The sequence below is a fragment of the Lepeophtheirus salmonis genome, chromosome 10, assembly GCF_016086655.4.
Source record: "Lepeophtheirus salmonis chromosome 10, UVic_Lsal_1.4, whole genome shotgun sequence".
NCBI classification, from domain to species: Eukaryota; Metazoa; Arthropoda; class Copepoda; order Siphonostomatoida; family Caligidae; genus Lepeophtheirus; species Lepeophtheirus salmonis.
In genome coordinates, this window is record NC_052140.2 from 15,829,485 (window position 1) to 15,856,967 (window position 27,483).

At 32.0% G+C, this 27,483-nt stretch overlaps 1 protein-coding gene across 1 annotated transcript; it reads right to left on the reverse strand.

Moving 5' to 3' along the window:
• Nucleotides 1-1,345: 1,345 nt before the first annotated feature.
• LOC121125202 (lysyl oxidase homolog 2B) lies at nucleotides 1,346-27,483 on the reverse strand. The gene is made up of 10 exons (XM_040720338.2): nucleotides 27,351-27,483; nucleotides 26,570-27,220; nucleotides 23,479-23,687; nucleotides 14,739-14,905; nucleotides 14,599-14,681; nucleotides 11,010-11,086; nucleotides 10,721-10,949; nucleotides 6,258-6,455; nucleotides 1,642-1,896; nucleotides 1,346-1,584 (listed from the first exon to the last, which is right to left on the reverse strand). Exons 2-10 carry the CDS (start codon nucleotides 27,140-27,142, stop codon nucleotides 1,486-1,488), a joined length of 1,890 nt encoding a protein of 629 aa, XP_040576272.1. The 5' UTR covers nucleotides 27,143-27,220; nucleotides 27,351-27,483; the 3' UTR covers nucleotides 1,346-1,485.

Below are 27,483 nucleotides of genomic sequence, written 5' to 3' on the forward strand. Positions count from 1 at the left end.
TTTTTTAACTAGACAACGATCACTAAATCAATGTTAGTCCAAATTAATTTATTTCTCGTGAGATGTTATTGAGTAATTCTTGCTAACCTCAGAGCCCCTAGCGAACAACAAATGTATTCGTAACTTGCTAAATTTGGATAAAAGTTGATCATATGGTTGCCGTTTCTTATTAGAAAAAAAGAGCAAAGAAATGAACGGATAAGTGCTTAAAGATTTTTCTACGCTCAGGTGTTCAAAAATGATCGAAAGCATAAACGGTAGGGCTGGTTCCAAACAAATTCTTAAATATTGACGGTTATACAGATAGTTACGTATGCTTAGAAGACAAACCAACAAATTGTAAAGATACCAAATTACAGTAAACAATCAACAGATAGCTACGTAACACCCCTCTTAGTCATGAAGTTTCATTAGATCAGCTGTAACAAGGGGGGAGGGTGATAATCAAGAAAAACAAAACAAGTACACTGACAAGAATTACCAGAGAAATAACAACTCATTGTCACTACTTGGTCCCAATGAGATCCAGAGTCCTAACGAAGGCATCAAACATTGTTTTGAACATGTAAGAGACATCACCTTTTAGTTCAGTTTCCCAGTTATCATTCTGAATATTTATTCATGTCCGAAATAATTGTATTCTTCATCTATTGAACTTAATTTGTTGAACAATTTTTAAGCATTTGTGACCCTGGCTGATTTTTATATTTTATTGTAAAGCTGTGCGTTTCTAGGACTTTATTTTTAATTATAAATTAATGGATTTGAAGAAAGTTGAATGATTCTAATGGCCTGTTGTTGTTTTTTTAATCCAAGGTACTGATATGAGTCCAAGACTTGACCTGAAACATCGTTTTTGGTCAAAAAGAACGAAGGGAGTTATCTTCTTGTCATACATTAGCTTGTGAACCTTTCAAGCATCATTGTCATCCTTTCCAAGGTTTTAGGCTTCATAAGCTCTGCTCTTGTAATAATCAAGCAAGCTCTTAACTACATTAACACAGTAACTGTCCTGAGCCTAAGCAATCCCCTTCTTTAATTCCCGGTAAACGGTCTGCCTGGAAACACCAATGTCACAGCTGATTGTTGTCGATGTCTTGACTCGGTGAGAAAGGGTTAAAATAGCTCCCCTGCGCTCGATCTGAGGTGTCGTATTCTTGCTCGCCATGATGATATAATAAGGATGAAATGCTTAATCATGTTGTATATAAATATTTTTAAGAATGAATGGATTCAGTGATTGGCTGACAAGAGCCAATCAAAATGCCACATTATACTTAACGGTAAATTTAAAAGTGTATCATTTTAAACGAACAATGAGAGATATTTAGATAAATAAATAATTAGTGTAAAGTTATGTTTTATTTTTAGATAATAACTATAATTTATTGGTGATTGTGGGGTATGAATTTTGAATGGGGAAGATAATTATAAATCATTAATATCATTACAATGCCTTAAAACTAGGTACGGAATGCACTTATTTCAAGGTCGTCCAATTGTGCAATTACTCATCAGAGCATACTGCTGGGTATAAGTTAAAACACACTCAACAGCATTGTTTTCAAAGGACTGCTCAGCAACCTACAGAAAAAAAGGAAAATCCCTTTTGGATCAAAATATCTAATAAATCAAACGTACCTTGTATTCAGGATTAATAGCCATACGAAAAGTATATATCCCTGGATCAACTTCAGTCATATCCAACCATTGGCAGTCAATGTTATGATAATAAATATCTTTGCATCCGGGGGTTATCCCTTGATCCCCATAGTTTTCACAGCTGTATTTAGCTTCAACGCCGTAGCATTCACGATCCTCCAAACAGAAACTCGCCTTGTGACCCTCGGCAACTCTGGCTCCAAAGACGTTCAAAACATCAAAGTGAGCAAATACCTTAAATATGCACAAATGTATTCATTCCTTGTTTGACAATGCAAGTTATCTGAATTAATCAAATTTTACAGGAGATCCAAAAACGTAGATTCAAGAATTAGAACTGATCTTCTTTTTTTTTAATGTGTTGAATTAAGTCTTACCAAATATGGAATTATTATCCAATAACGATTGCAAGTGAGGTAACACCGTATCTTATTTGTACTAATGTTGAAAATTTGACAAATTGTATTTATTCTTATATTGGAGGGGTTGTGTCTCAGGTAATCTTCAATGACGTAGTGTTTACAAATTTGGTTTGTGCACTCATAATATTAGGTAATATATTAAGATTAGTGGAGAGGGTACTATTTTGATGTACTCTTTCACCAGTCAAAAAAATCTTATATCCAATGATTTTTGTATAAAATATTTTTCCAAACGATAGATCTCCACAAAAATATTTTATTTTTGCCAAAAACCAAAATTCTTTAACATACATTGTTTGGCCATACAAAAGCTGTATGTTGCATACCCTTCAAACATTTTAACTATCACCGCTAGCTAAAGTATTACTATATAATTACTTGTGTCAAAACGCAGAGTAAAAAACTATTAATTAAGAAAATTTTCACGTGACTTCATCATTGTTAATGTCAGAAATTTTGTGGGCTAAACAACATAGTTTTATTGCAATGAAAGCCCCATGGTGAACTATGTGATGTCAAAATAGGGCCAAAAAATAAAAAAAATTTAAACGATTCTAGGACAATTGACCGACACATTTTCACCGAAGGTACATTTGAGCAAAAAAAGATATTTAATATATTAATACCATGTACAGGGTTTTTCATAGGGACACTTCACATTTTTTTCCGGTAGGGAAAAAGTCGCCATATTTATTTTCTTCCTTTCACATATAAACTTCATTAGTATACATTTCATCATGGAGTGGTATAAACTTGATCAGCAATTGCAAATTATCCATAACTATTCAATGCTGATACTGATTTTCATCACAAAATAATTCCAATTCATCATGGGATTCTCATTTTTGGCTCAATTACTTTGTTAATAAACCAAATGTGTGTTATTGGTTAGGCAGTAATCAACAAGTGCTTCAAGAGATATCATTGCATCTCGAAAAAATCACTGTTTGTTGTGAACTTCATGCTGGAGGGATCATTGGGGTATATTACTTCGTTGATAATGATAATGGGCACCCTACTGTAAATCAAAATTGCTATCTCACCCTGATAACTGGTTTTGTTTGGTCCCAATTGCAAGGTATACACTTGACAAAAATGTGGTTTCAAGAATACAGTGCAACTTGTCACTTGATTTATGTATTACAAAGCAAATTTGGTGTGTGCGTTATTTCGAGAAATGGAACATTTGATTGGCCTCCTCGATTGTGCGGTTTAACACATTAAGATTACTTTCGTTGGTATCACATGAAGTCAATGGTCTACACTAATAAGCTCTCAACGTTAGAATAGCTCAGAAAATATATGGAACACAAAATTGCTGCAAAATCGGTCAATTTATTGGAAAAATTAGTGGAAAATTAAGTTCAGCGATTGGACTTCTGTAAACATACTCGTGGTGGTCATATTAGAGAAATCAATTTGGCATACATCAATATATATGTTTATAATTTGTACTGAAAAAATAAATTTGGCAAAATCTTTAAACGCTTTTGTTTTATTTATAAAAAATGTTGAAGCGTTCACAATGAAAAAGCCTTTATATAGTATATCAACAATACCTAGTTATCATAGACTCATTTTAAATTTAATTAAAATATGTAATCGTATATATCAATATATTAAAGATAAATTTTCTCCCAAATGGACCTTTGGTGAAATGTCCGTTGGGCAAATTGTCTTTCGGCCAAATGTAATTCGCCCATAATGTTTGCAGCCAGTATTCTACTCACGGACTTATACATTACTGTCTATAATAATTTTATCCTTCTATTCCAGTGATTCTCAAATAGGAGTACGCTTACCCCTTGGGGCACTTGGAGGCACTCCAAGTGGTACTTGAGATTTTGAAAGAATACTTTAAAAGTCTGCGTCCGTAGGGTGTGGGCTGGAGGGGCTGGAGGCCCCTCCATTAAGAAATATTAATAATACTATGAATTATTTCCAAAAAAATTAAAATTTTGGATTTCTTTTTAAAAAATCAAAAAATCAAGACCCTCTCCAATATATAATCATGTGGACGCCCCTGTCATTGATTCTAAAAATGATTTGTACTAGGGTTATATTAATATTTTACAAGTGGTAGATCACTAAAAAAGATGGAGAATCCATGCTCTGTTCCCTCTAGTTTTATTATCATATATTACTAGACGCTAAAATGTATTAAAAAAGTGTTATTATATCGTTATACAATCTTATTCTCATATTGTAGATAAAAATTACCTATTGTTGATTTGTTGAATGACCTTTTTGTATTCCGTTTCCTGGGACCTATCTATATGCTAAAAAGGGTTTTCTGTAAAAGGGTATATTTTACATTTTTAAATAGGCCCTCATTTCTATATTTTTAATAGACGCCACTTAAAAATTATCAAAAATTCTGAGTGACATCTAATTTTGTCTAACCCGGGTACCTCCATGATGGGAGACATTTTTAAGGGTTAGCTACAATTCAGATGAAAAATTCAAATCCAAGGTAAGCATACTAAAGATTTTGGGGGGTTTAATGTGGTTGATATTACTTTTTTTCCTTTATTAAAGATTAAAAAAGGGAAAAAAAAGAAAAGAAGATTATTACAGACAAAGTTTAAGCGATAATTTTTTCCAGTTTATTGGTCATAAATCGTCAACCCGGCCATGCTAATAGTTGTATTTTAACATAAAAATAGAGAAAACATGAATTTATGTCCCTTTTTTTTGTGGGGGGGGGGGCTTCTCAATCCCCTGATATGAATCATTTAGACTTTTCAATATGGTGGTATATTGAGTCCAAAGCCTGTAAATTCCACCACAGCAACATTACCAACCTCAAAGCCTGGATCTGCAGGAATTACATTGCTAAAGTATCTATGGCCTTCCAAACTTGTCTGAGAGTTGTAATTGAAGTTGATGGAAATCAAATAAATAAATAATATTATATATATTCAATGCCAAATGTTTGTGGGTATGTTTGTCCGGGAATCACGCCTAACCAAAGAATGGATTTTGCTGAAAATTTTAAAGTAAGCGTTTAAGGCTCACAAAATGGTTGTGATAACATTCTCTTGGCCTTTTAAACCATGGTGGCCTTAAATAGCATTTTGCTTAAAACTAACTTTTTGACAAACAAACGACTATTTCATATAAAACAAAAAATTAAGAATGTGAAATTTTAAGAATGATTCTTGCTGCATGTTGGTATGTATCTTTGCATACTTTTTTAAGATATTATAAGGTTTGGAAAAGAAAAAAGAACAGGAGAGAATAAAACAAAGGATTAATGACAATAATATGAAAGAGGATCGAACAATAGTTCAACTTCAATATTTATACTTCTGTAAATCTTTTAATCTTCTATTTTAAAAAACCCATAAATGTTCAGAATTAATTTTAATTTTTTTAATATCTTGGGAAACAACGGGCATACCATACCTACTCTACTTTTTAAAAAAAGGTACAAAGATACGTACCAACACCAACATGCAGGTAGAATAATTCTAAAAAAAATTAAGGCCTTTATTTTTTGTTTTATATTAAGCAGAAGAGTTTTTAATTAATTTTATATGTTCTTAATGTCCTGGGCAACGCCGGACAACCCTATTCTAGTCTTCATAATCTATAAATATAAAAATATTTTAACATTTTCCTATACAACCTCATTTGGATCTGTTGCGCATGGATATTTGTATAATAAAAAAAGTGGTCACAGACTTTTGAACACTGAGTATATTTATGAAAAAATGATCCAGCCCCACGCACCAAAAAAGAGCATAGCGACGCCACTCATACTGACAATATTAGTACAAATAAGATACGACGTAGCCTCACTGACAAAAATATATTCGATTTAGCCTAATCAGTGTTTTAAACGTTGATTAATTGAATTAAAATTAGTCTTTATTCAGCTGTGAACACTTTACAAGCATTATTGAATAGTGATTTCATATTTGGGAAGAACCTTCCCAGAGTTGGCTAACTACCAACTGGGATTTTTTTCTTATTTTTTTTTGTATGAAAGGTTGCATGATACAACAAAGTTAACGACCTGAAGAATCAATTATTGGATAAATAACGCTCGCATATAGCTATAAACACGTAGTAAAAACATGCTAGTTCATAGCCCATATTGCCTTGTTCTCTAGCTATATGCTCACGAAATATTTGCTGACTATAAAAAAGAAATGACTTGATACATACCTCCATACTGTGATAATGAGCATGGCACGCATGCCATTCCCAATGGGATTTGGGTATAAATGGACGGAAATCTGCATTTCCAATGTTTTCAATACTTGTAGTGAATCGTAGTAGACGACGTACCTCTAAATTATAATTGGGATTGTTGAGGCGCAGACTGTAGGCCTCGGAGGCAAGACAATTCTCTTCCATTGCACACTAGAGTATATATCGTATGTTTATAATTGAGATTTAATTAAAAGAAATTGTATGAAAAGGCTTAATTGGACTAAATTTACTGAGAGTCACTTTGCAGATAAAATACCTAATTACGACAGCATTCATAAGGGTTTTTAATAAGTGACTTAAAATTGATCCTGTCTCTTCCTGTCCAGTAACGGCCCTATTATCTATCCTCGAAAGAATTCTAAATTTTAAAACGCCCTCTACGAGGTATTATTTCTCTTAAGTAATTCCCCTTAAAAATTAAGATAGATTAGTAAAACTTTAAGTAGGTATCATACTTTGTCCAGGCCATCTTAAATCATAAAAACACGTCCAAATTGGACACAAAAGATGTCCGATGGAGCAATCTTTACTAAATGACTTCATGATAGATATGAGAAGGTGACATCATCATTAATCTACCTTTGCTATCTTGAACCTATTTACATCCTTATAAGAAATGTAAATACATTAACTATACCTTAATCAAAAATAGTAGTCAGTCATTATCGTGCATAAAAGATATTTGAGGTTTTACATAACGCATTGAATGGCTAAACTAACGTACGTTTATTTGCAAAGTTTAAGACCAACTCTGATATTTCACCTAATTCAATAATAATCGTTTTCTTGGCGTGTATGAACGCACATTAATTTTTTTAATTTGGTATTTATTTAGACAAAAAGAGAAGAGGGCACCCAAGAAAAACGTCCATGAGAGAGGACGCCATGATGAAGTTGTCTCCTTCAAGATATGTGCACAAGTACTTGCAAAAAAAAACACATTCTAATTCAATTCGAAAAGGGTACAAAGTATTATTTCACGTCGTTTGAGATAAGAATTCAACTCCAAAAGAAATTTCTGAAATGCATTCTTTTTCTCCTAAAAACAAGAAAATATCCCAGGTGATCTTAAACTTTTGCAAATGACTGTAAAGTGGAGGAAATTTCAGTATTTGATCCCTAGCCAATTCTGTTCGTTTTCCCATTGATAAAAAATTTCCATGGGGTTGATTTTTGAAGACTGGCTAGGCCCCACCATAACCTTAATATGCTTGTACAATTCCTTTTGTTGCTTTGGCCGTATGTTTTGGGTCATTGTCATGCTGGAAGACCAAGTCCATTTTTACTGATTTACCGGATTTCCAATATTTTGCTTCGATGTGGTGAAGTTGTTATTTCTCCTTTGCAAAGAAACACCCACAAAACATAATGTGTCCATCTCAATGCTTGGCGGGATGGTGTTCTTAGGGCTATAATCAGCATTTTTCTTCCTCCAAATACTTTTTTGTTTTATATTAGGTTAGAGTTAAAGTAATTTTGTTATTTTCTCGCCTTTTTTTAACTAACTATATATTATTCATTTTAGTCGCATCGGCTCATACGATAAGGTATTATAAAGTTGTGATTGTATACTACAAATTCTTTTGGACAGTATTGTGCTTGGCCACTGAATTATCGTGCGTTGAGTATCAAAGAATGAAATTCTTTGATACTTACTTTTTTCACTACTTGAATGGGAAAAACGCGTCGAAAGCGACCTACATTTGCAATTTATACGGAGTTAATACTTTTTCGTTTCGTGTTGTACATCAGTGGTTCGAGCGATTCTGCTCCACCTTTGAACAACTCGGCTGTTGGAAGCTTTCCATTGAAAAAAAGCGGCCAAAATAGGTAAATTGATGGCACACCAATAGCTCAGGGACCTCAGATGGAAAGTTCTTATGTATCCCCCCTAAAGGCCAGACCTGGCATCAAGTGACTACCACCTGTTCTTGTTTATGGCCAACGCACTTAGGAGTACAAATTTGGCCTCATTAGAGGCCTATAAAATATTTCCCCCCGAGTTTTTATCCAATAAGGACAAGGGCTTTTACGTGAAGGGCATAATAAAGCTGTATTCTCGTTAGCAACAAGATAACAAACAGAACGGAACATATGGAGCATCGAAATAAAGCGAAAAATACGAAATTACTTTTTCCCCACCCTATTTTAATGTCTCACTCTTGAAATAAACTTACTATTAAAATTATAGATCATTCTTTTCTATTTCACAAGACAATCTCAAAATATGGAAAAGGGATCAAATACGTATTTTCTCCACGGTATAGTACTCTAATTAAATATTTGTGATAAGGATGCCACATCGAGATAATTTTTAAATATGGATTGTTTTTCAAAAACCAATCAAAGATACAAGACGGGGCAGAGCCGATTTTAAGTTCGGACCGGCACAACCCTAATCGTATGATATGCCAATGAATAAACCGTAGAAGATGAAAGTATACGGTTCTTTCAGGATTTAGTTTATTAATGATTTTATATGTGTAGAAACATTGGAATTCCATATGTTGTTTGATTGAATAAAGCTCATTTATTCATTGTGTTTAGTAGATAGTCGAGTCAAATATAATAAAAAGTTGCATATTGGAACCCCCACAGGTTAAAACTTACATTTCTTATTGTTATTGAAGCTGTAGAGTATAAATGACCATTAATACCTTCAAACGCAATAGGTTTTGCCTTTAGAACCATTTTCTGAAAATCCACTTATTAAAGTATAGTTACGAATCAGAGGCATATTCTAAGGTGAAATAACTAACATAGGTGAAAAATAAAGATAAGAATAATTCATAAAAACATTCCAGGATTCAAAAGATTAATTATTTATTGAGTTATCCTGAATAAAGTTCCTACAAAATGTAAAATCAAGGATTTTTGAGAAAATAAATTATCTTTTAAACTTAAGAACAGATACTATGTTACAACTGGAAAAGATTTGCCTTAAAAAAACATCAGGCGATTTTGATTATTTTAACTCTTAACTGAGTTATAGAATATTTAATAAATTAGCAAAAAAAAATGCCATTGTGTGAAAAGTAATATTTAAATAAGTCGATTTGATCACTTAATTCGGGATAGATTGTAATTGAACATGAAACATATTCAAATTGGTATTAATATCTTTCCCTCTAAAATATTAATAAATTATTACAATAAGTCCAATAATCTTTTTATTTATATATAATTTCGGAACATTTTGTCATGCAAACATATATTACTCAATTATTAAATATTCTATGTTAAAATTAAAAGTTAAATTGGAAAATTATATAAAAATGGATCTTTTCAAAGGGTGTATTCTTTCATTTACCTTTTCTATTACCATTAATTTTCATCTATATAGTTATTTTGTTTCAAAATAGGGTTCTGAATCGGAAAAGATACTCTAAAAACGTCATTTTTTTAAAGAACTTTAAAGGCTAATTCTACTCCAAATGAAATTTTAATGATCATTTTCTGTTTTTTGCCTTAAATAACAATAATAAATGTAGGTTATAGCCTGCTTGCAAAAATTATGTTGCATAGTGTTATAATTAATATAATGTAGATAAAATATTTGATATTATTTTCCGTAATATTGCTTTCTAGACAAATAATCCTTGCAAATTATTAAAAAAAGTTGTACATTTCTATAGTCTTAGATTATAACAAGAGATGTAAAAAAGGTTGAAATTCAGGAGAGTGTCAATTTAAAAAGAAAAGTATATCTTAACAAGCTGGAAAACATTAGTGTAGATATAGATTATTCCTTCCTATTTTCTGATAATTCAAACGTTCAAACTAAATCTTTATCCTAGTCTGCAACCTAGATTACCCTGCTACAAGATTAATCCGATCTTGGCTGTGCTATGAGTTATTAATATCACATTGATACTCCAAAATAGAATGTAATCAATTTACACGTCCAAAATCGAGCCCATAATTTTGAATTTGTATTTTTGACTTCACTAAAAATCAGGCAAAAATCGACTAAACGATTGTGAAGATCAGGTAAGATTTCCGGTTATTTGTTAAATTATATATTTTTTGGCTAAACATGTCAAAAATCAGCTAGCCTCTTTAGACTGATGTCAGCAATGATTTCATCCCTAAAGGTCAGGTAACTTTTAAGGATGACACACAATATATTTTTTTGAAAAAATACCATTTTTTTCAGTGAAAAAAAAAGAAGACCTTTTACCCTATTTTTTTCAATAAATATTTTTCAAATAAAAAGTAAAAAAATCTTCGAATAGATATCCTCTTGAGCGTTGTTTTTATGCTCACCGGGATTTCGACGTTTTTCAAAATCTAATTGTAATCAAAAATACTTTACTTTTTACAACATGTTTGCAGATTTAGACAAAATGAAATTCAGCATCCTTGATTAGGAATGATATTAATTAATTTTCGTATCCTAAAATATCAATATATACCGCGAGTGAAAATATAGTTTTGTCCTCGAGATGGGTTGAAGAAATAAGAGCGTATACATCTATTGCCAAGTCAGCTTGCTCATCCACACAAACTATTCCAGCTACATCCGTTGATCCTGATCTAGGACAATAAATATCCTCATCGTGGAAACAATCAGATAGCCGATCCTCGTTTCCTTTACAATTTATACCAGAAATCCCGGGATTGACTGTAAAATTTGTGGAATCACTGGAATTGAAATCGACTAAATCTATGTGTTCCATGAAAAAAAATATATATTATACATACGACTTTGATGGTTTGGTAAATAAATGAGTCTGAAAGGCGTTTTGAGCATATTTTAATCCAAGTTCTCGACATGCAACCTAAATAACATCAATTCCGATATAAGTGCAAATTAATTCTGCATAAGACATTGGTTCATTCCACATCAAATTGTCCAAAAGGCTATTATATAATGTACGCTGGACTTGATCCCCTCTACCTTTAACCTACTCCAACCTTTTGATATATTTGGTTGTTTTAAGTGTGAGTTTGGCATCTACACGAGGTACAAATCGAGCACCGTACTCAATAAATATTCTCTTTTAATGCACTATTATTATGAAATAAAATATCTTCTTGATCTTGAAACTAGTCAGTAGTGTTGTGTCGGTCCTTAGTTAGGGCTGAAGACTGCAGTACACTTCGTTATCGGTCTGGTCCAGTTCAATAATGCATATCAGTCTTTAAAAAATATAAAGTTCGGCTCTTCATGAGGTGAATCGACTAAATTTCTTCTTTTATTAAAAGGTTATAGTACTGACAGTCCTAAGGACTAGTCTTAGTACTGGACTGGACCGAATTGGACCAAATAAGTAAGGACCGGCACATTTTCTACTAGTGAGTTTATGCACTCTGGGATTACCATCATTCCTGATTATTGACCGCGAGCTGTGATATCTATACTAAAATACTTTACAATGATTTAAAAAAAATAAACAAGCCCATTTTTTACCTCAACAACTCAAATTCGATCAAAATTAGCTTATGTATTGTTAGATTTTTACGTGCATACCACAAATCAAACTTTTTTTAGAGCAAAAAATATGGTTTACAGCAAATTTTAAATAGTATTATCTTCTGAAACTGTGACTCAATTTAAACAAACTAAGTATTTCTGGAAGGGGCCATCACGAACAAAGTATTTACGCAAGCTTTTCGCAACATATTGCCCCTCCGTCTCTCCCCAAGTTTGAATTTGGTACACATTTCTTTAATTTTGTAATCAGAAACATAGTTGTATGCAATACGACCTGCCAGCGTGTACAAATAAACGAAGCCCAAAAATAATGTAGTCACCCAGGCATAGCTGTCATAACGTGTCACCCCAACTCCAACTCTGTATCGAGCAATGATATAGGCTGGAATTACTCAAATGTCGATCTTCAATTCTGCTTCGAGTCCAAGAAGGACTTACACATATGTATAACACAGCCAACAATTCTTCAGTGATACTTTTGGTCTTGAACGAATTAGTGATTACTTTATACTTAGGATCTCTCTTTCAGAATAATGATAACAGCTTAGAAAAATCAAATTAAACATCTATTGAGGGAGCAACATCAAAAAGCCGCCCTCTTCCGTTATCATATTTTTTTCAATGTATGGTTAGAATATTTCAAAACCTCTACTACTTTAGTAAATTTGTGTAAGAAAAAAGTTGTATTTCGAATTATTTTGTTGTAATAGCACTTTTTGGGGCCATCAGGGTATATTATGACATTTAACCTTAAATTTGACCTTCACAACAAGTCATATCAGACTCTTTTTTTAGCTTTGAGCTACAATATACATATATATATTAGACTGGCCCAATTTGCACTTTTTTGAAATGTTGAGAGGTCATAGGCTTAAAATATGCATTTGGGTAAAAATAGATGAATGACAAATTTTGAACAATTTAAAAGAAGTTTTAGAGGTCGCACAACGAAATTATTGTTTTCAAAATTGACGTTTTTTTCAAAAAAATTGTCTTCTTCTTTTATTATCTTTCAAACATGAGCAGATATGATTAAATCTTTTTTATAATTTATTTTACATAATGAAATAACCTTTATAAAATATTCATATTATTTTGTCCTTAAATTAGTTTTTCTGGATTTTAAACGGAATAGTAGTGAAGGACTTTTTTTACCCTATTACTCACAGTGTGCATTATCGATCTTTATTTTTTTTAATTAAACGGCAATATTGTCGAATCTTTAATGATAAAAATGAACAATATTATCAGCAGGACTTTGAACCTTCATTAAGGGTTTGTTCAATAACCTCTTTTGTTACAGAAAGTCATCGAATTCGTTTAAAATATGTAAAATGTATATATATATATATCTATCTAAATATGGAGAGTATAAAAAGTTGGGAGGTTTTTCCGTTTTAGTTAGAAAGGAAATATAGTGTTATATATTAATCTGAGAATTAATTTTGTAGTTGCTACCATAATGGGTATTTTTTCCCCCAAAGCAGTTATTCTTGAAGAGAGAACATTTAAGTATAAAGTAATCACTAGTGTGTAAAAATAAAAGGTTATATGGAGGAATTGTTGCAGAATTATAACTGTAAGACCTTGCAGGTCTCGGAGTAGAATTGAGGATCAAAATCGGAGTAATTCCTGCTTTTATCGTTTCTAGATACTGAGTTGGGATTGTCTTTATTTCCTTCATCTCTTAGAACTACACCTCCATATTATAAAAAAGGTCAACTTTTTAAATTTCCGTATGTATGTAATAGACTGAGATTTGAATGTCATTTAAAATATATTTAAATAATATGATGAGTAAAAAGTTATATCTTTTGTAGATATTTCGATTTGAATTACAAATGAAATGGGCAAACTGAATAAAATTTGACTAATTGTAGGATAAAGTTGATCCACAAAGTCAAATTCAAGGTCAAAATATTAGGTTATAAAAACGGAATGAGCAAATAAATAAATAAGTTTTGAACAAAACATTTTTTTCCACATATTTTTACTTTTCGAAAACACCTTGTTTCTGGAAATTGAGCCAAAGATTTAGAAGGTATGATCATTTGCAATTTAGTGCACAGTATTGGACAGCAAAACGTGGACTGTAAATTAATGTTAATTTTCCTCATTACTATAGGAGGGCTTAGTGATTATTTTTCGACATTCTAGTCGAATGTAGTCTACAAACTATAACAAACATTTTGTAATATCGTCATCAGGAGTGAGCAAAAAGCCAAAAGGGACTGCATCTCAGATCTTCTGGATTTTCAAGTTGAAGTGGTGAGGATTATTGATATTGTAAAGTGCTCCAGGAGCCTGGTTTTCAAGGTGTCGCAGATAAAAAATGATGAGGAATACCTCTCTAGGAAAGCAGGAAGTGGAGGACACAATTTAAAGAAGGATCCTGAGTTCTTGTCCAGCTTGGAGAAGAAGATCAAGGAGGACCCCCACCAAATCGATTAATCACCTCGCCAACTACTTTTCTGTCGTTGCTAGGACCACCAGAAGGGCCGTGAAGGGAAACTTGAGATTTTCTTCATACATGAAGACCCCGAGCCACCTTCTGAAAGAGGTCAATAAGGGCAGGAGGTTCAAGATTCCACGTTTTCCTCCCCAACTCTGTACAAACCAGTTTTTACTGAAATAACAGTTATTTTTGCAATTTTGTACATATACAGGAAACCAGAGCCCTATGTCATTAAGATTATGTTACTAATATTATTGAGAAAAAAATTAGATTTGGAATTTCCTGCTAAAAATAAAAAATATAAATGTAAACTAAGTTTCATCGAATTCTGATGTGATTGGTTTTTTTTTTCGGGGGGCAATTTGATGTGAAACTATCCCATACCATTTTTTGGGACTTACCAACGCTGCCGGTAGGTCCCATCCATCTCCACATACAGGAGCCCAAAAATTTGCGGATCCTTCAAATGATACCTCCACACGACCTTTAAAAATTCCATGTTATTGGTGGGAAGAGTCTTTGTTAATTGTTGCTTGCTTACCTTCTTCCTTGATGCGACCTCCATTGAGGCGAATCTTAAAATTACGTTTTATTTGTGGCCGAGCTGTAGTCGCAGGAGGAGGGGTTGTTGGAGGCGGAGGTGGTGATGTACATTTGAGTCCAGCACTCTCGGTTCGTTCGCAATCGTGATCGCCCCAACCATTGAACCTATACACGAAAATATTTTAACAAATTATGTGGTATATTACATAAAAGCAATCGGGGGTAAAGAAAATGAGAGATTATCAATTCTTTTTTATTCTTGGTAAATAGGATTATGATTGCTCCAATAATTCAGTGACCCCCCGCCTTTTTTTCTCCAGAATTGTTATCTTTCTGTATTGTACACGATAATTTCTCAATATTTTAAAGAAAAATCCAGTTTGTCATCAAGAATAAAAGCCTAGTAATATTTATTATATTCTTAAATACCTACAGCTATTCTAAAGCGACACTGACCACAAATGAGTTTGCTGATCCTATTTGGCTCCAAGTTCAATTCAAGTCTGCATGGTTTGAGTATGAATCTATAAAATAATAACTCAAGTCCACACTCGAGCACTACATGATGACCTTTAAGTACAGTTTGTAGTATCTCCAAAGGATTATTTAAAATATACCTAATCTACCAAATTTTTATATAGAAGAGGATATATTTTTGTTTCTTTTTTCTCTGAGCATGCCCATACCACGGGTCTCATATTTTTATCAACATCACTAATAGTGTGCTGGTTTGTTTTTTTTAAATCTAAGGGTACCGTTTAAAAAAAAAACGAAATTCCATCTGACCCACAACAAAAACTAGCTAAATAATAAGTTTTAACAAGCTAATTTTAGGTAAATTATATATAATCTAATGAAAATAATATTCTGAAATAACTCAAACGCAGAATTTCCCGGGAATCTTTTGTAGGTATAAAACCTCGATAAATCCAAATATCCAAAAAAGATATAACTGAATATGTATGAAAAGGAGATTCTCCGTAGAGTAAACTGTGTTTTTTTATAGATATAAAAAAAAACATAAATTTACGAAATACTTTTTCCTTTAAGCTGAACGTTTTTAGATGCCAACAAATTTACTAATTAAGTAAATTAATGTCAATAACTATAGTGTGCAGTCGTTGTTCTTTACAACTAACTTTGAGCGCCTGCGACAGCTGCACACGAGCAAGTAGGAAATTAATTGTTTTTTGACGGCTTGATAAATGTGTTTAGCGTTACTTAAAAAATGGCATCGATCAGTCAGTACTTACGCCACAATCGTGGAAAATACAGAGTGTCTGTGTGGCGGATTGCACAGAACGAGACAATGTTGAGAATCCAAACTTTTTAAGCCTGGACAAATCCTTTGTCTGGAGAGTCAGGAAGGAACTGGAAGGGACTGGAGATGATCATGAATCAATAACAAAGTGTGTTCACCACAAGATGAAGTCAAGCTGCCAGAGGGATCCGGATTTCATTGAAAAGTTGCAAAAATAATAATTGACAATTAGTCATCCAAATTAACGAGAGGCAATTGCCAGGGATCTAAACTGATCTTAAGGGATAATCAAGAGGTGTGTGGCAGATGATTTGCGATAAAAATTATGCAATATGCAAAGAGCCCAACATCTAATGGAAAAGACAAACATTAGCCTGGTTGTCAGATTATTTTTTTTACTATCTTGGATAAGAGATAAATAGCTGTTGGTATGATTACCTTATTTAGCAAACTACTAACTGATTTCAGGCATATTTCTGTTTATTTTCGAAGGAAAGATTTCGTGATGCAATAAAGGTAAAAATGTGAAGTATGTGTGCCGTTCATACATAGGCAATGATGTAAATCGGTGTGTTTTTTAACTGTCTCGTTAATTTGTAATTGGTAGTATACAGAAGGAATTTTTTTTTTCCTTAGCAGTTGCCATTATGATCTAATTCCTGACTATTGAACATCCTTCCCTCTATAGATTCAATTATGTCCATAATCTGTTTGAACTTTTGTGTGTGCTCATAAAAGACGGAGCGTGACCCTGAGGGTTTGTTGCAGAGTTATACTTGGGAGTCCTTTTTAGACTCAGGCTAGAATTGGGAATCGAGTTTTGAGTAATTCTATCACCTCTATTAATAAACTCGTTCACAAGGCGCCTAAAGCTTTGGCAGGCACGGACAACCTCGTGATGATCCAGCATTGCCATTGTAAGGGAAATTGACTTCTTCAGGGAGTCCGAAGACAAAAGATACGGAGCACAAGCCCCATGCAAGATCCTTGCCTATACTTAGAAATCGCATAGGTTCAGGCTGTTTGCAGGCCAAAATTCCGGACTTCAAAAGTAACAACTTTTTGTGGTCAACACATCCTCTGCTTTTTTGGCCTTGGTGGCCGGTGTCTTGTTGGAAGGTGTAATTTTTCCTTGGGCTACTCCATCAATCCAGGGAATATAAATCAAAAGTACAAACCAGAACCAGTATAATTGTAAAGCTGGATCCGCATGAGGTCACACAGGCCTGCCAAAGCTTCCGGGCCATCTAGCTCAGGTTACCAAGGGAGGTGGATCTGATTATGAATAATTGAATGCCATTAAATGTAGCTTTCAAATAAAAAAATAAAAAATGGTTTTACCCAATCTAGTTCACTCGTTATAAGCCTTTAAATATTTTCCCAATTTATTTGGACCTCCCTAGACAACTATATGTATGTCTGCTATTTTTAAAACAATCTAGAGATTATACTAATCCAGGTGTTAGAACCTTACACGGAAACGAAAAGACTGAGAGTTGTAAATAATCTTTGACTACGCCAAATTAAAGATTTCTTTTTAAAATAATAAAAAAGTTACACTTAAATTCTAATTATGCATGTGGAAAATAAAAAAAATTGTAAGCTGTAATCTTAGTCATTCTTTGGGCATTTTGCACCATTTGCGTAGGAGCCTAGACCAGAATTTAAAAAAAAACCAGTAATTTACTAAATTGAAATGTTACTGTTTACTGAAGCTCATCCCAGAGCTACAATATGAGAAAAAAAGAGTTGCATGGGGCTCCAGAGCCGCTAGTTGTCGATCCCTGTAGTAATCAGTAGCCCCCCTCCCCCTTAAAAAATGTATTTGATTATAACCTGTCAAATAGTTCAAATTAATCGGATTTGTTTGAAAAATAAAGAAAAATTAACAAAATAGTATATTTTGGGAAATTAATAACTAGATTGTTCAATATACAAAACACATGGGCTGAAAAGTCCGTCTTCACTTTATTTTTAGTTAGTACCAACCTTCAAAAGACAGCTGTCAAAACTCCATAACAATTTGCTATGGAGTTTGTGAGTTATTGTGCTAAGTGTGACGACGCTACTTTTGTTATTTGCAAAACAATGGATTAAAAACTATTTCGTGTTTAAATTTTACACTTTTTTTTTATGGGGAAAAATACCGTTGAAGCTAAGCATTGCCTTGAAAAATTATATAGGGACTCGGTTCTATAGTTTGATTAGAACAGTTTATAAGTGGTTTCTAAATTTTTGGGGTTGCAATATGGCACAAATGACGCTGAACCTTCTGGACGTCCTGTTTAAGTTACTACTCCAGAAATCATTGATAAACTCCATGATATGGTGGTGGATGACTATGGAGTGAAGGTGCATAAGATTGCTAGTGCTGTGGGCATATCGAGTTGGTGCCCTATTTCCATTAATTTTGAGCCACAACTTCTAAAGTGTGAGCTGGTGCATTGTCGTGATGGAAGAGGACTTTTTTAGGGCAAATCGTGGGCGTTTTTCTTTTGCTCAGTTTTCAAACGGTCCAATAACAATGAATAATATGCATCAATAATAGTTTTACCCTTTTCTAGATAGTCGAGGAGAATTATTCCTTGCAAATCCAAAAGATTATCTCATCTTTCCAACCAATTTCTCAACAGAAAGAAATAGACCAATCTGGCTGAAAGTTGGTGTGTGTACATCCAAGAGATGCTAATAGCTAAACATAAACCTCAATACACCCCAGTAGTGACATATCTCGGACTTTGCACGGACTTTTCAAACGACCCTCGTATAATTGGCAATGACACACTAATATTGGTAATTTTTGAGTAACGTCAATTACCCTTGATTTATTCATAATTAGTTAATTTAAGAATTTTGATAAAATTACATCCTCTAATTGCAAAATAACAATAGTCCACAAATTTTTGCCCTTGAATTGAGATAGTGTGACCCTAATGGTTTTTAAATCAAAAACATAAAAATACTTTTATGAAACAAGATTTTAACTATGGTGGCCTACAGAGAGCAACAGTTCAAATACTATCAATACACCTGGATAGCTGAATAAATATGAAAAAATATTTTTCATTCAACAAGTCTGAAATATTATTTTTTGTAAGCGGTTCTTTTTTTTCTGTATCAAGCTGTATGTCTTTACATTATGAAAAACTATATAATGATTTTTATTATTGTAATCAAAAATGGGGGCATAAGTCACTTTCGTTTTATACTATTTCGACTCAGGAAATTTTGTCTGACACATTTGCCCTTAAAGCAATTTTATTTCAAGAATATTTCCCCTGAATATATAAATAAATGTGCACGGTAAATTACTTTACAACACATTAAATCATGGTTGTCTGCAGGAAAAATAATAAAATTATACACCAAAAATTTCAACCTTACACCCAAAAAATATTCCTATGTAATAAACATGAAAATAAACAAACCCGGTAACGATTCGAATAGAAGAAAAATCACTTCTCATTTATTAATTATCATTAGATATGATGGATTATTCATGTTAGAAAATACTGTTAGATTGACAAATAAGCATTATATGAGGCAAGAATATTTTTCAAGAAGACAACATTTAATATTTTTTATACTAATAAACATTACATTTATTTTAAAAAATTCAAAGGGAATATCAATTTCAACCGAAAATAAACAATAATTACTTACAAAACCTCATTTATTTGTTTTTGAAACTAACACCTTTTTCGGATATTTTTTCCCAGAAGATTGACAAAATATGTGGTTTATTAAGATTGAAAGATTTTTGAAAAAAGAGCTTTTTACTTTGTTCAGACGAATTTTTGAAAAGGATTCCGTATGAAATAAAATACTGGAACAAACGTTCCTTGAAATAATGCATTATAGGGAGAGAAAGGCAACGGATCATGCAAAATTATACGGATAACTAATGATATAAGCCCATTCTGGGAGGAAAATGAAGCAATTAATGGGGAATTGACGGAAAAAGCTTTAGAAAGAATAGAATGGAAGGAACCATTTTTAAAAAATAGCATATTTGCATATATATCAGATACGTCAATCAAAAGGTACATATCGTTCTTAGGAGAGGTTTTTAATAAAAATTGTGTATTTACGGCAAATGAGATTTTGGAAAGAGAATTTTTTTAAAGAGGGTGGTTTTTAAGAGCAGAGAAATTGGCCCTAGGGATAGTTGTTTAAATTTTATAAAAATGATAGGAAATCATTGGCTTAGAATACTTTTAGTGGGCAAATCAAAACAAAATACATTTCTAGATCAAATAAAGAGAAAGAAAGATAGGGTTGGCTTTAATGCATCGGTCGGGGTGGGGATAATCAGAGGCCTTAATAGGATGACAGACTATTCATTATCTTGGATGAAGTACAGAGTAGTTACCAAGTTACTAAACTTGGGTAGTTGATATGCTAAACCACCGGTAGAGAGAACATGTTTTTTCTGTAAACAATCACTGGAGTCATCCCAACATTTTTTATTCGAGTGTACGCATATAATAATATAATGGACCAAGTGTTTGAATGTTGTTGTTTTTTTCAATTTTAAGTTGCATCTTGTGCACAAAGATTTTTGTTATTTTTATACAGGCTCATATCAAGTGGAAATTAATAACTTAATTACAAGAGTACAAGTTTCGTTATATAGATTTAGATGCACAAGAACACCATTGCCTAAGGATTTTACTCTAATATTGAAGAATATTGTATTTAATATGTTAAAAAATTAAAACTAATGTTTTTATAAAAAAATAAGTTAAAATATAGTTGTACCAAGGTACAAAATAATAAATAATGACTTATAAAAACCACACTGTAGGCCACAAAACCAGATATGTTTGATTATAAAGTTATTGATAATGTTTCACGAGGTAAAATCAAAAGATGGACACACCACCATCTCAATCAAAGAGAGAAAAAAGTTGAAATTTTGTTGACCAGTCTAATCAATAACTCAAATTATATTAGAAACAGTAACAGCAATGAACATTGAATACATTTCTACGGCTACTCCAAAGATATTACTTCTACCTAGAGTTGGAACTTGAAAAATACTAGAAATAAGTAAAGATAATTTTTTTTTTTTTGTAAATGACTCAAACTCGTCTAAAAGATCTTTTGAAAAACTTAACATAGTTTGAACTCGAACCAAGGAAACTCGAAATAATATAGTATCTAGCAAGTAAAGTGCCTTCCTTGGTATCTAGTTATTTATATTCAATATCCAGTAATATCTAATTATTCCTGTGAAATGAAATTTATAAAAAACTATGCAAAACAAAGGATACTGATGGCGCCAAATTTACAAATATTTTGTATGTAATTATTCATACAATTGATAGAAATGGGGTCATAACCTACAGATTATAAAAATTATGCAAGTTATAACTAGATCAAAGGCACATGACACTCTTACAGTTTATAACTGGCAGTTTTAACTGTGGAGGCCATGGGCCACGGAATATTTTATGCTATAAACATTATATTTTATTTAAGAATCAATATTTATAATCTTGCGATCAAATGACCCGCAAAAGTGGTGGAACACTGACGGAAAATAGGCATTTCCTAACTTATTGAAGTTAACTATTAGGTATCCACAATTTGCGTTATTTGTGAGAGGTGATTCTCATCTGCTGTGGAAATAATTTAGAAGAAGAAAACAGAATTAATAACGATGAAACAGATATGTTCATTATCTTTCATGGTAATCTCAATTTATATAGTATCTAGCCATATATAATTAAATAATTACATAGGGGAACAATCAGGGGAGGGGAATTTTGTACAAATAAATTGAAGACAATAATCGAATTTATCTTTGAACACAAAATCTAAGTGGGCCGTTTTAAGTGGGCCGTTTTGTCCTGTCATAAAGGTCTAAAGAAGAGTGTCATTTTTAATCATTTTTCAGCCTAAAAATGGAAATATATCGAGTTCAGAACAAGATACAGAATCAATTAAAACACTTTTACATAAGTTTTATTAATCTTATTTTTAATTTGAGGATTTTTTTAAGGGATAAAAAAAATACTCAGAACGATAATAGCCTGGAATTACTATAATCCTTGATATTTCAGAATTCAGATGAATGAGAGAAAAACTGGGATCCGTTTTGGATTTTGCACTCAAAGATAATTTCCTTTTTTGGCTTGAATTCATTTGAATAAAATGAGTGTTCCCCTGTGTTATCAAAACTAATGCATAAACTTTTTGAATTAACTTCCTTTGTGTGTCACACTAAATGTGAACCCGTGGTATTAAATGAAATATATCATAGTATGATAAAAAGATTGCCCAACTTTTAAGAATAGAAAACTTTGGCAACATGTTGTACATATGTAGGGTAAGCCCAGGTTAATGGAAATACAAGGTTACACCATAATTCGTGTACGACTGATGTCTGACTTCCACCAGGCTTTTAATATTGACTTCATAGTAGATGAATGGTTGCGTATTTTGTCAAAATCTGTTTTGCCTACCCAGCAGTCGGTACGATACATTAAATTGAAAATTCTAGTAAAAGTGACGTCATATACTATGAGTGGTTGATGTTTTGTCAAAATCTGCCTGTCTTGCCCAGCAATCGGTACTAACCAAGCCCAATTACATGATTGTCTAACCTTGGATATCTAATTGACCTTGGAGTAAGCCTATTCAAAAATATACTTTTTTGAATTTTGATATGTTTCCGCTTATTTTCCATGCTTTAAGATGTGAAAAGCTCGAAAATCATTTTTTTTAGGGATATAAGTATGTCTTATACCCGACTTCATTGGCTTTAAAGTTTTTTCAAAATGTTTTTTTGATGATTTGACGTAGTTTTTGGACAAAAAGTATAGATAAAACCCACCATTGAATGCCAAAAAAAAACAGTAAACTGAAATATAACCATTTTTGAATAATAATTTTTAAATATTTTATTACCTAAGTATCAAGATTGACGTGTACAATGAAGGTAAAGAGAAACATCTAAGTGCGCGGACCGCAGTACTAAAATTGTAAACTTCTATGTATGAATGTTATTTTCTCTTATATTTAGCCATTTTTTGCGAAAAACATACTAATATTTTCGAAAGATTAGACACCTACCTCAATTTCTTATTTTTAAATCATTTTCTAATAACAATTTGAAAATCAAAATAATATACCTTGTATATTATTTTACATATTTTCTGAGACTTCTATAACTAAAAACTTAAAATTAACACAAGAAATGATTGAATTAAGTTATTTATAAGTTAGTTACGCAACTTTTTTGTTTTATTTATGAATTAAGATTAATTTTAGAAACTCAAAGTAAAATATGAGTATCATCGTCTTCCTCGAAATCGAAATCTCCAACTAAATAATTAAATTGTCAAAAATGTATTTATTTTTGCTTACTGTAATGTAAACTTTGTATTTGTTGCATTGTTAATGTTTTAGAAAATGGGCATTTTGCAATTCCCCTCGGTCTCTTATACTTATGTCAGCTAATTTTACATACCTACAGTCTTGAAGCCTTTTTTCGGTTCCGTAACAGTACAAGTTATCCATGTGAATAAGTCTCTTAGTATATCCAAATTGAGAACTATGATAGTAGCGCTTAGGTTTACCAAATCCCAATTGCTTACATGCCACTATGGCATCACTCATATCCCATTCATCATCACAGACTGAGCCCCATCTTCCATCGTGGAATATTTGAAGATTGCCCTATTTGCGAGGAGAGAAAATACACAAGTTATATTTTTATTCAGTTATTGCTCCTAAAAATACTACTGAGAAATAAACATTTGAAATAATAATAGAACAAAAAATCTAAATTAAGTTCATCCATTCACGCAATCTCTCCTTTGTTAGTGAACTGGGATATTTTACTCCCCAAGATTTATAAAAGTGCTTCTTATCCCTTTGAATCTACATTTTTACTTAAGGCTAGACAGAAAAAGTAGCCATTTTTGACAGGCTCTCCGAGATTGAATATCATGAATGAAATTCAGCATAAGTTGAGAAGAGTTAACGTAGAGTCATAATCAATATAACTTCTCGCAACTACATAGGCTCAGACTTTAGGTCAAACTAAAGGTGCTGAACCACTAATTTCCAGTGTTTCATAAAAATTGACATCAAAGTAGGATTTTGTCGATCAGTAGTGCAAAAATGACAAATTTAGCCTAGCATCTGAGACCATTAGAAGAGCCTAGTATAAATACTTAGCCTTCAATATCATCATCAATTTATGGAGGCATAGAGTCTAGAACAATGTTTGTACTATAACCAGGACAAAAATTGAGTGAATCGTACGAGTGGATGCTGATACATAGTGGTCTAAGCAGGACAGGTCAACTATGAAAATACGGTTTTGATAAAAACGAGTTTTTATGAATCAGAGGATGCAAATTTGACTATTGACTTTTGAAAAAATGCCCAATCTTCTCTAAGCTGTAGAAAGTGTTGCTGTAGTCGCACAATTTACACACAATCCTGAATTTGGAAGCTAATCCGAACAATTTCGATTATGAGCTTTCGGATAATTAAAGACGAGAAGTTTAAGTTGATTAACATGCCAAAATTTCAAAAATGAACTTTTGGAGAAAATACGACTTTTCAAAGGTCCAGTCCTGCCTTAATTAATGCACTCCTCAAAAATTAATCACATTATAGGCAATATTTTGTTAATTCTGCCTTATTTAGCATTTGTTCTTCTATTTAGCCACTTTTAATTATGTTTAGTCCATTTAGTTAACTGTACTGCTAAAAAGTCGTTTATTTGTTACTTTAATTTTCTTCAATTTAACGTTTGTACTATAAAAATAACAAATTATTTCTTGTTAAAACCACAAAGTGATGTTGTTAAGTTTTTGTTTTAAATTAGGATTTATTTTAGTCGATGTCTTATATTTATAGAGATATATTTAGCATTTTAATTTATATTTTCAAGTGCAAAATGAATGGAATAAATTAGAAAATAATACAAAATTTAAATTACGTCATTACTATAGTCGTTAAATGTTTATAATGTAATTAAATACGTTTTTTTTTGCAGGGTTTCTTTTTTACACAGTTCATTACTCCACTAGCAAAGTGTCATAGATGGAATAACAAGGACTACGGAATAGCAGGGGCATCCAAAGGATTAAGTTATATATACAAAACTTTTTTTAAGGGGGTGGGGGGGATTTTTTTAAAAAAAAAAAAATGAATCAAAATTTTTTGAAAAAATTTAAAAAATTATTAAATTGATGGAAAAAAAATTTGAAAAATTATATTTTTGGAAAAAAAGTTTTACGATTTTATATTTTTTCGAAAAAGTTTGAAAAATTCACATCTTTTACAAAAAATTTTAAAATCCAATCTTATTCTCGAAAAATTATTATTTTTTTAGGAAAAAAAATTAAAAATCCACAATTCTTCACAAAAAATTACAAATATTTAATTTTTCGGAAAAAAAATTCAAAAATCTATAGTTATTCACAAAAATTTAAACTAATTTTTTTCTTTTTTAATTTGAATAAATAAAATTAAATTGAATATCTAATATTAAAATTCCTCATTCAAAAAACTAAAAATAAGGAGGTACCACATTCCCTCCAGTTTAGCCCCTGCTAGCTAACTAACTAACTAGGAGGCCGTATATCCTCCCCTCAAAGCTATAATTGTGCCCATCCCTAACTAATATATATTTTATTCTTCTTAAAAAAATGTGCCCATATTTTAAATTATGGTTACTTACAACCGTATATTTCTATATGTGTCCTCCCAGATCTTTGACTACTTACGAGTATAATAGGAAACAGCCCAAGAGGGAAATCTTTACCCCGGCCCTGGCTCCTCCTAGAATATGGAGTGCCCCTCTTGAATTATAGATATGGTTACAAATATAAGCACAAGGAAAAGAAAATGTAATTTTTCTTTGCAAAAATCCCATTCCTAGTCGTATTACATTTTCTCTGGCTCAAAAAGTTTTATGGATGTCATTACAAATATATACTCAACTGATAATTTAACAGAGAAAAGATACTAATATCTTACATATGCCTTACCAGTCTTACAAATTATCGTGTCATTCAAAAAGTGCTAAACTTACGGGTTTTAAGAAAAATTAAATATCCAATAAAATTAGAGTTGTTATGTTGGGGATATTTTTCATTTGTAGGAATGTCAGAAAAAACAAGTCAGTTACTTTGAATTTTAAAATTATCGAAACTTTTCACTAACAACTCAAAAATCTAAAAAAAACCCATAGATTTTAACTTATCTAAAAATAGTGATTGTAAAAATCTTGTTGGAGAAAAGTTCGTAAAAAATATGATAACTTTGAGAGAAAAAATATTTACAGACAGAGATCACTATCAACATTATTAATGCATTTTGCTTGCAAGTAAGTTTGAACTTTAAATAATTCATAAGAGCACTTATATTTTGCAGGCTAACAAATTACAATTTTTTTTTTTAAATCTACACTTAAAGGGTTTTTGACCTTATTCACACCCCTAAAGCCATCTCTAACAATGACGTGAGACAAAAGACAAACTTGGCGCAGTAAACAATTTTAAACCTATCAGAATTCAAGTCTCATTTTTTTTTTTACTTACTTCATATTTATCTCTACCATCAACCAGTCTCAAATCCCCTTCCTTCACGTCATTTCCAGAGCTCCCTCCAGTCTTGAGGAGATCAGATATAAGAGTCTGAACATCTAAAGGATCCATATCCATATTATCATAGTCCTCATACTCATCAGCATACATCGTTGTTGTGATTGGAAGGATATGACTGACATCCGTCGTTGCAGGAATATTGAGAGTAGGAACGAATATATTAGACTCCACAGAGGGATCCGTAGGAAGTGGTTCGTAGAGGTCTGGTTGGATTTTTTCCATAAAAGTAGCTGGATAAGTATTTTGAGTAGAGGCTAATTTTTCTGTATTATAAGCATTTGTTGTCTCTGGTTGGAGTGGAGGAAGTCCAGGCTCCGTTGGTGAAAAAAAGAAAGGTTCAGACTCTGTGGTACGAATAAAGAAAGGTTGAGGCTCTGTTGGTGGATGAAAGAAAGACTCATCTTCTTTTTTTGTAAGAAACCCATCGTAAAGACTCATACGAGTTGCTCCTTGACTTTGAATCACAAATTTGCTCAGAAATAGAGCATGTATTATCCAGACATTCATTGGGAGGAAACTAGGCTAGGATGACTGAAGTAAGTCGAGGTGGAACAATTAGAATTTATTTACTCAATAAAAGAAAAACTTAAACAAAAAAAAAAATAAGTTAATAATCTAAATGTTATGTACCCTGTGTCCAAATTATAGTCAGTCTTCAACAAAGACTCACTAAGAATATGTTTGCTTTCATATATTATATATGAAAGGGGATTACCTCTGAAAGGACTTAAAGGATTTGGACTGTATATTAAGGTATGAGCAAGGATATAACTGGTCCTTCAATGAACACCAAGATGTTTATGCAATTTATGTATCTTATGTAAATGATATTTAAACAAAACAAAAAC

What these genes read in the sequence shown, in the direction of transcription:
- LOC121125202 (XM_040720338.2), bottom strand. Translation starts at nt 27,142, where the DNA reads ATGAATGTCTGGATAATACATGCTCTATTTCTGAGCAAATTTGTGATT. An exon ending in GGGACCTACCGGCAGCGTTG is followed by an intron (nt 11,087 to 14,598) that starts GTAAGTCCCAAA and finishes GATGTTATTTAG; the next exon opens with GTTGCATGTCGAGAACTTGG. An exon ending in CTCATTATCACAGTATGGAG is followed by an intron (nt 1,897 to 6,257) that starts GTATGTATCAAG and finishes TGCATATTTAAG; the next exon opens with GTATTTGCTCACTTTGATGT.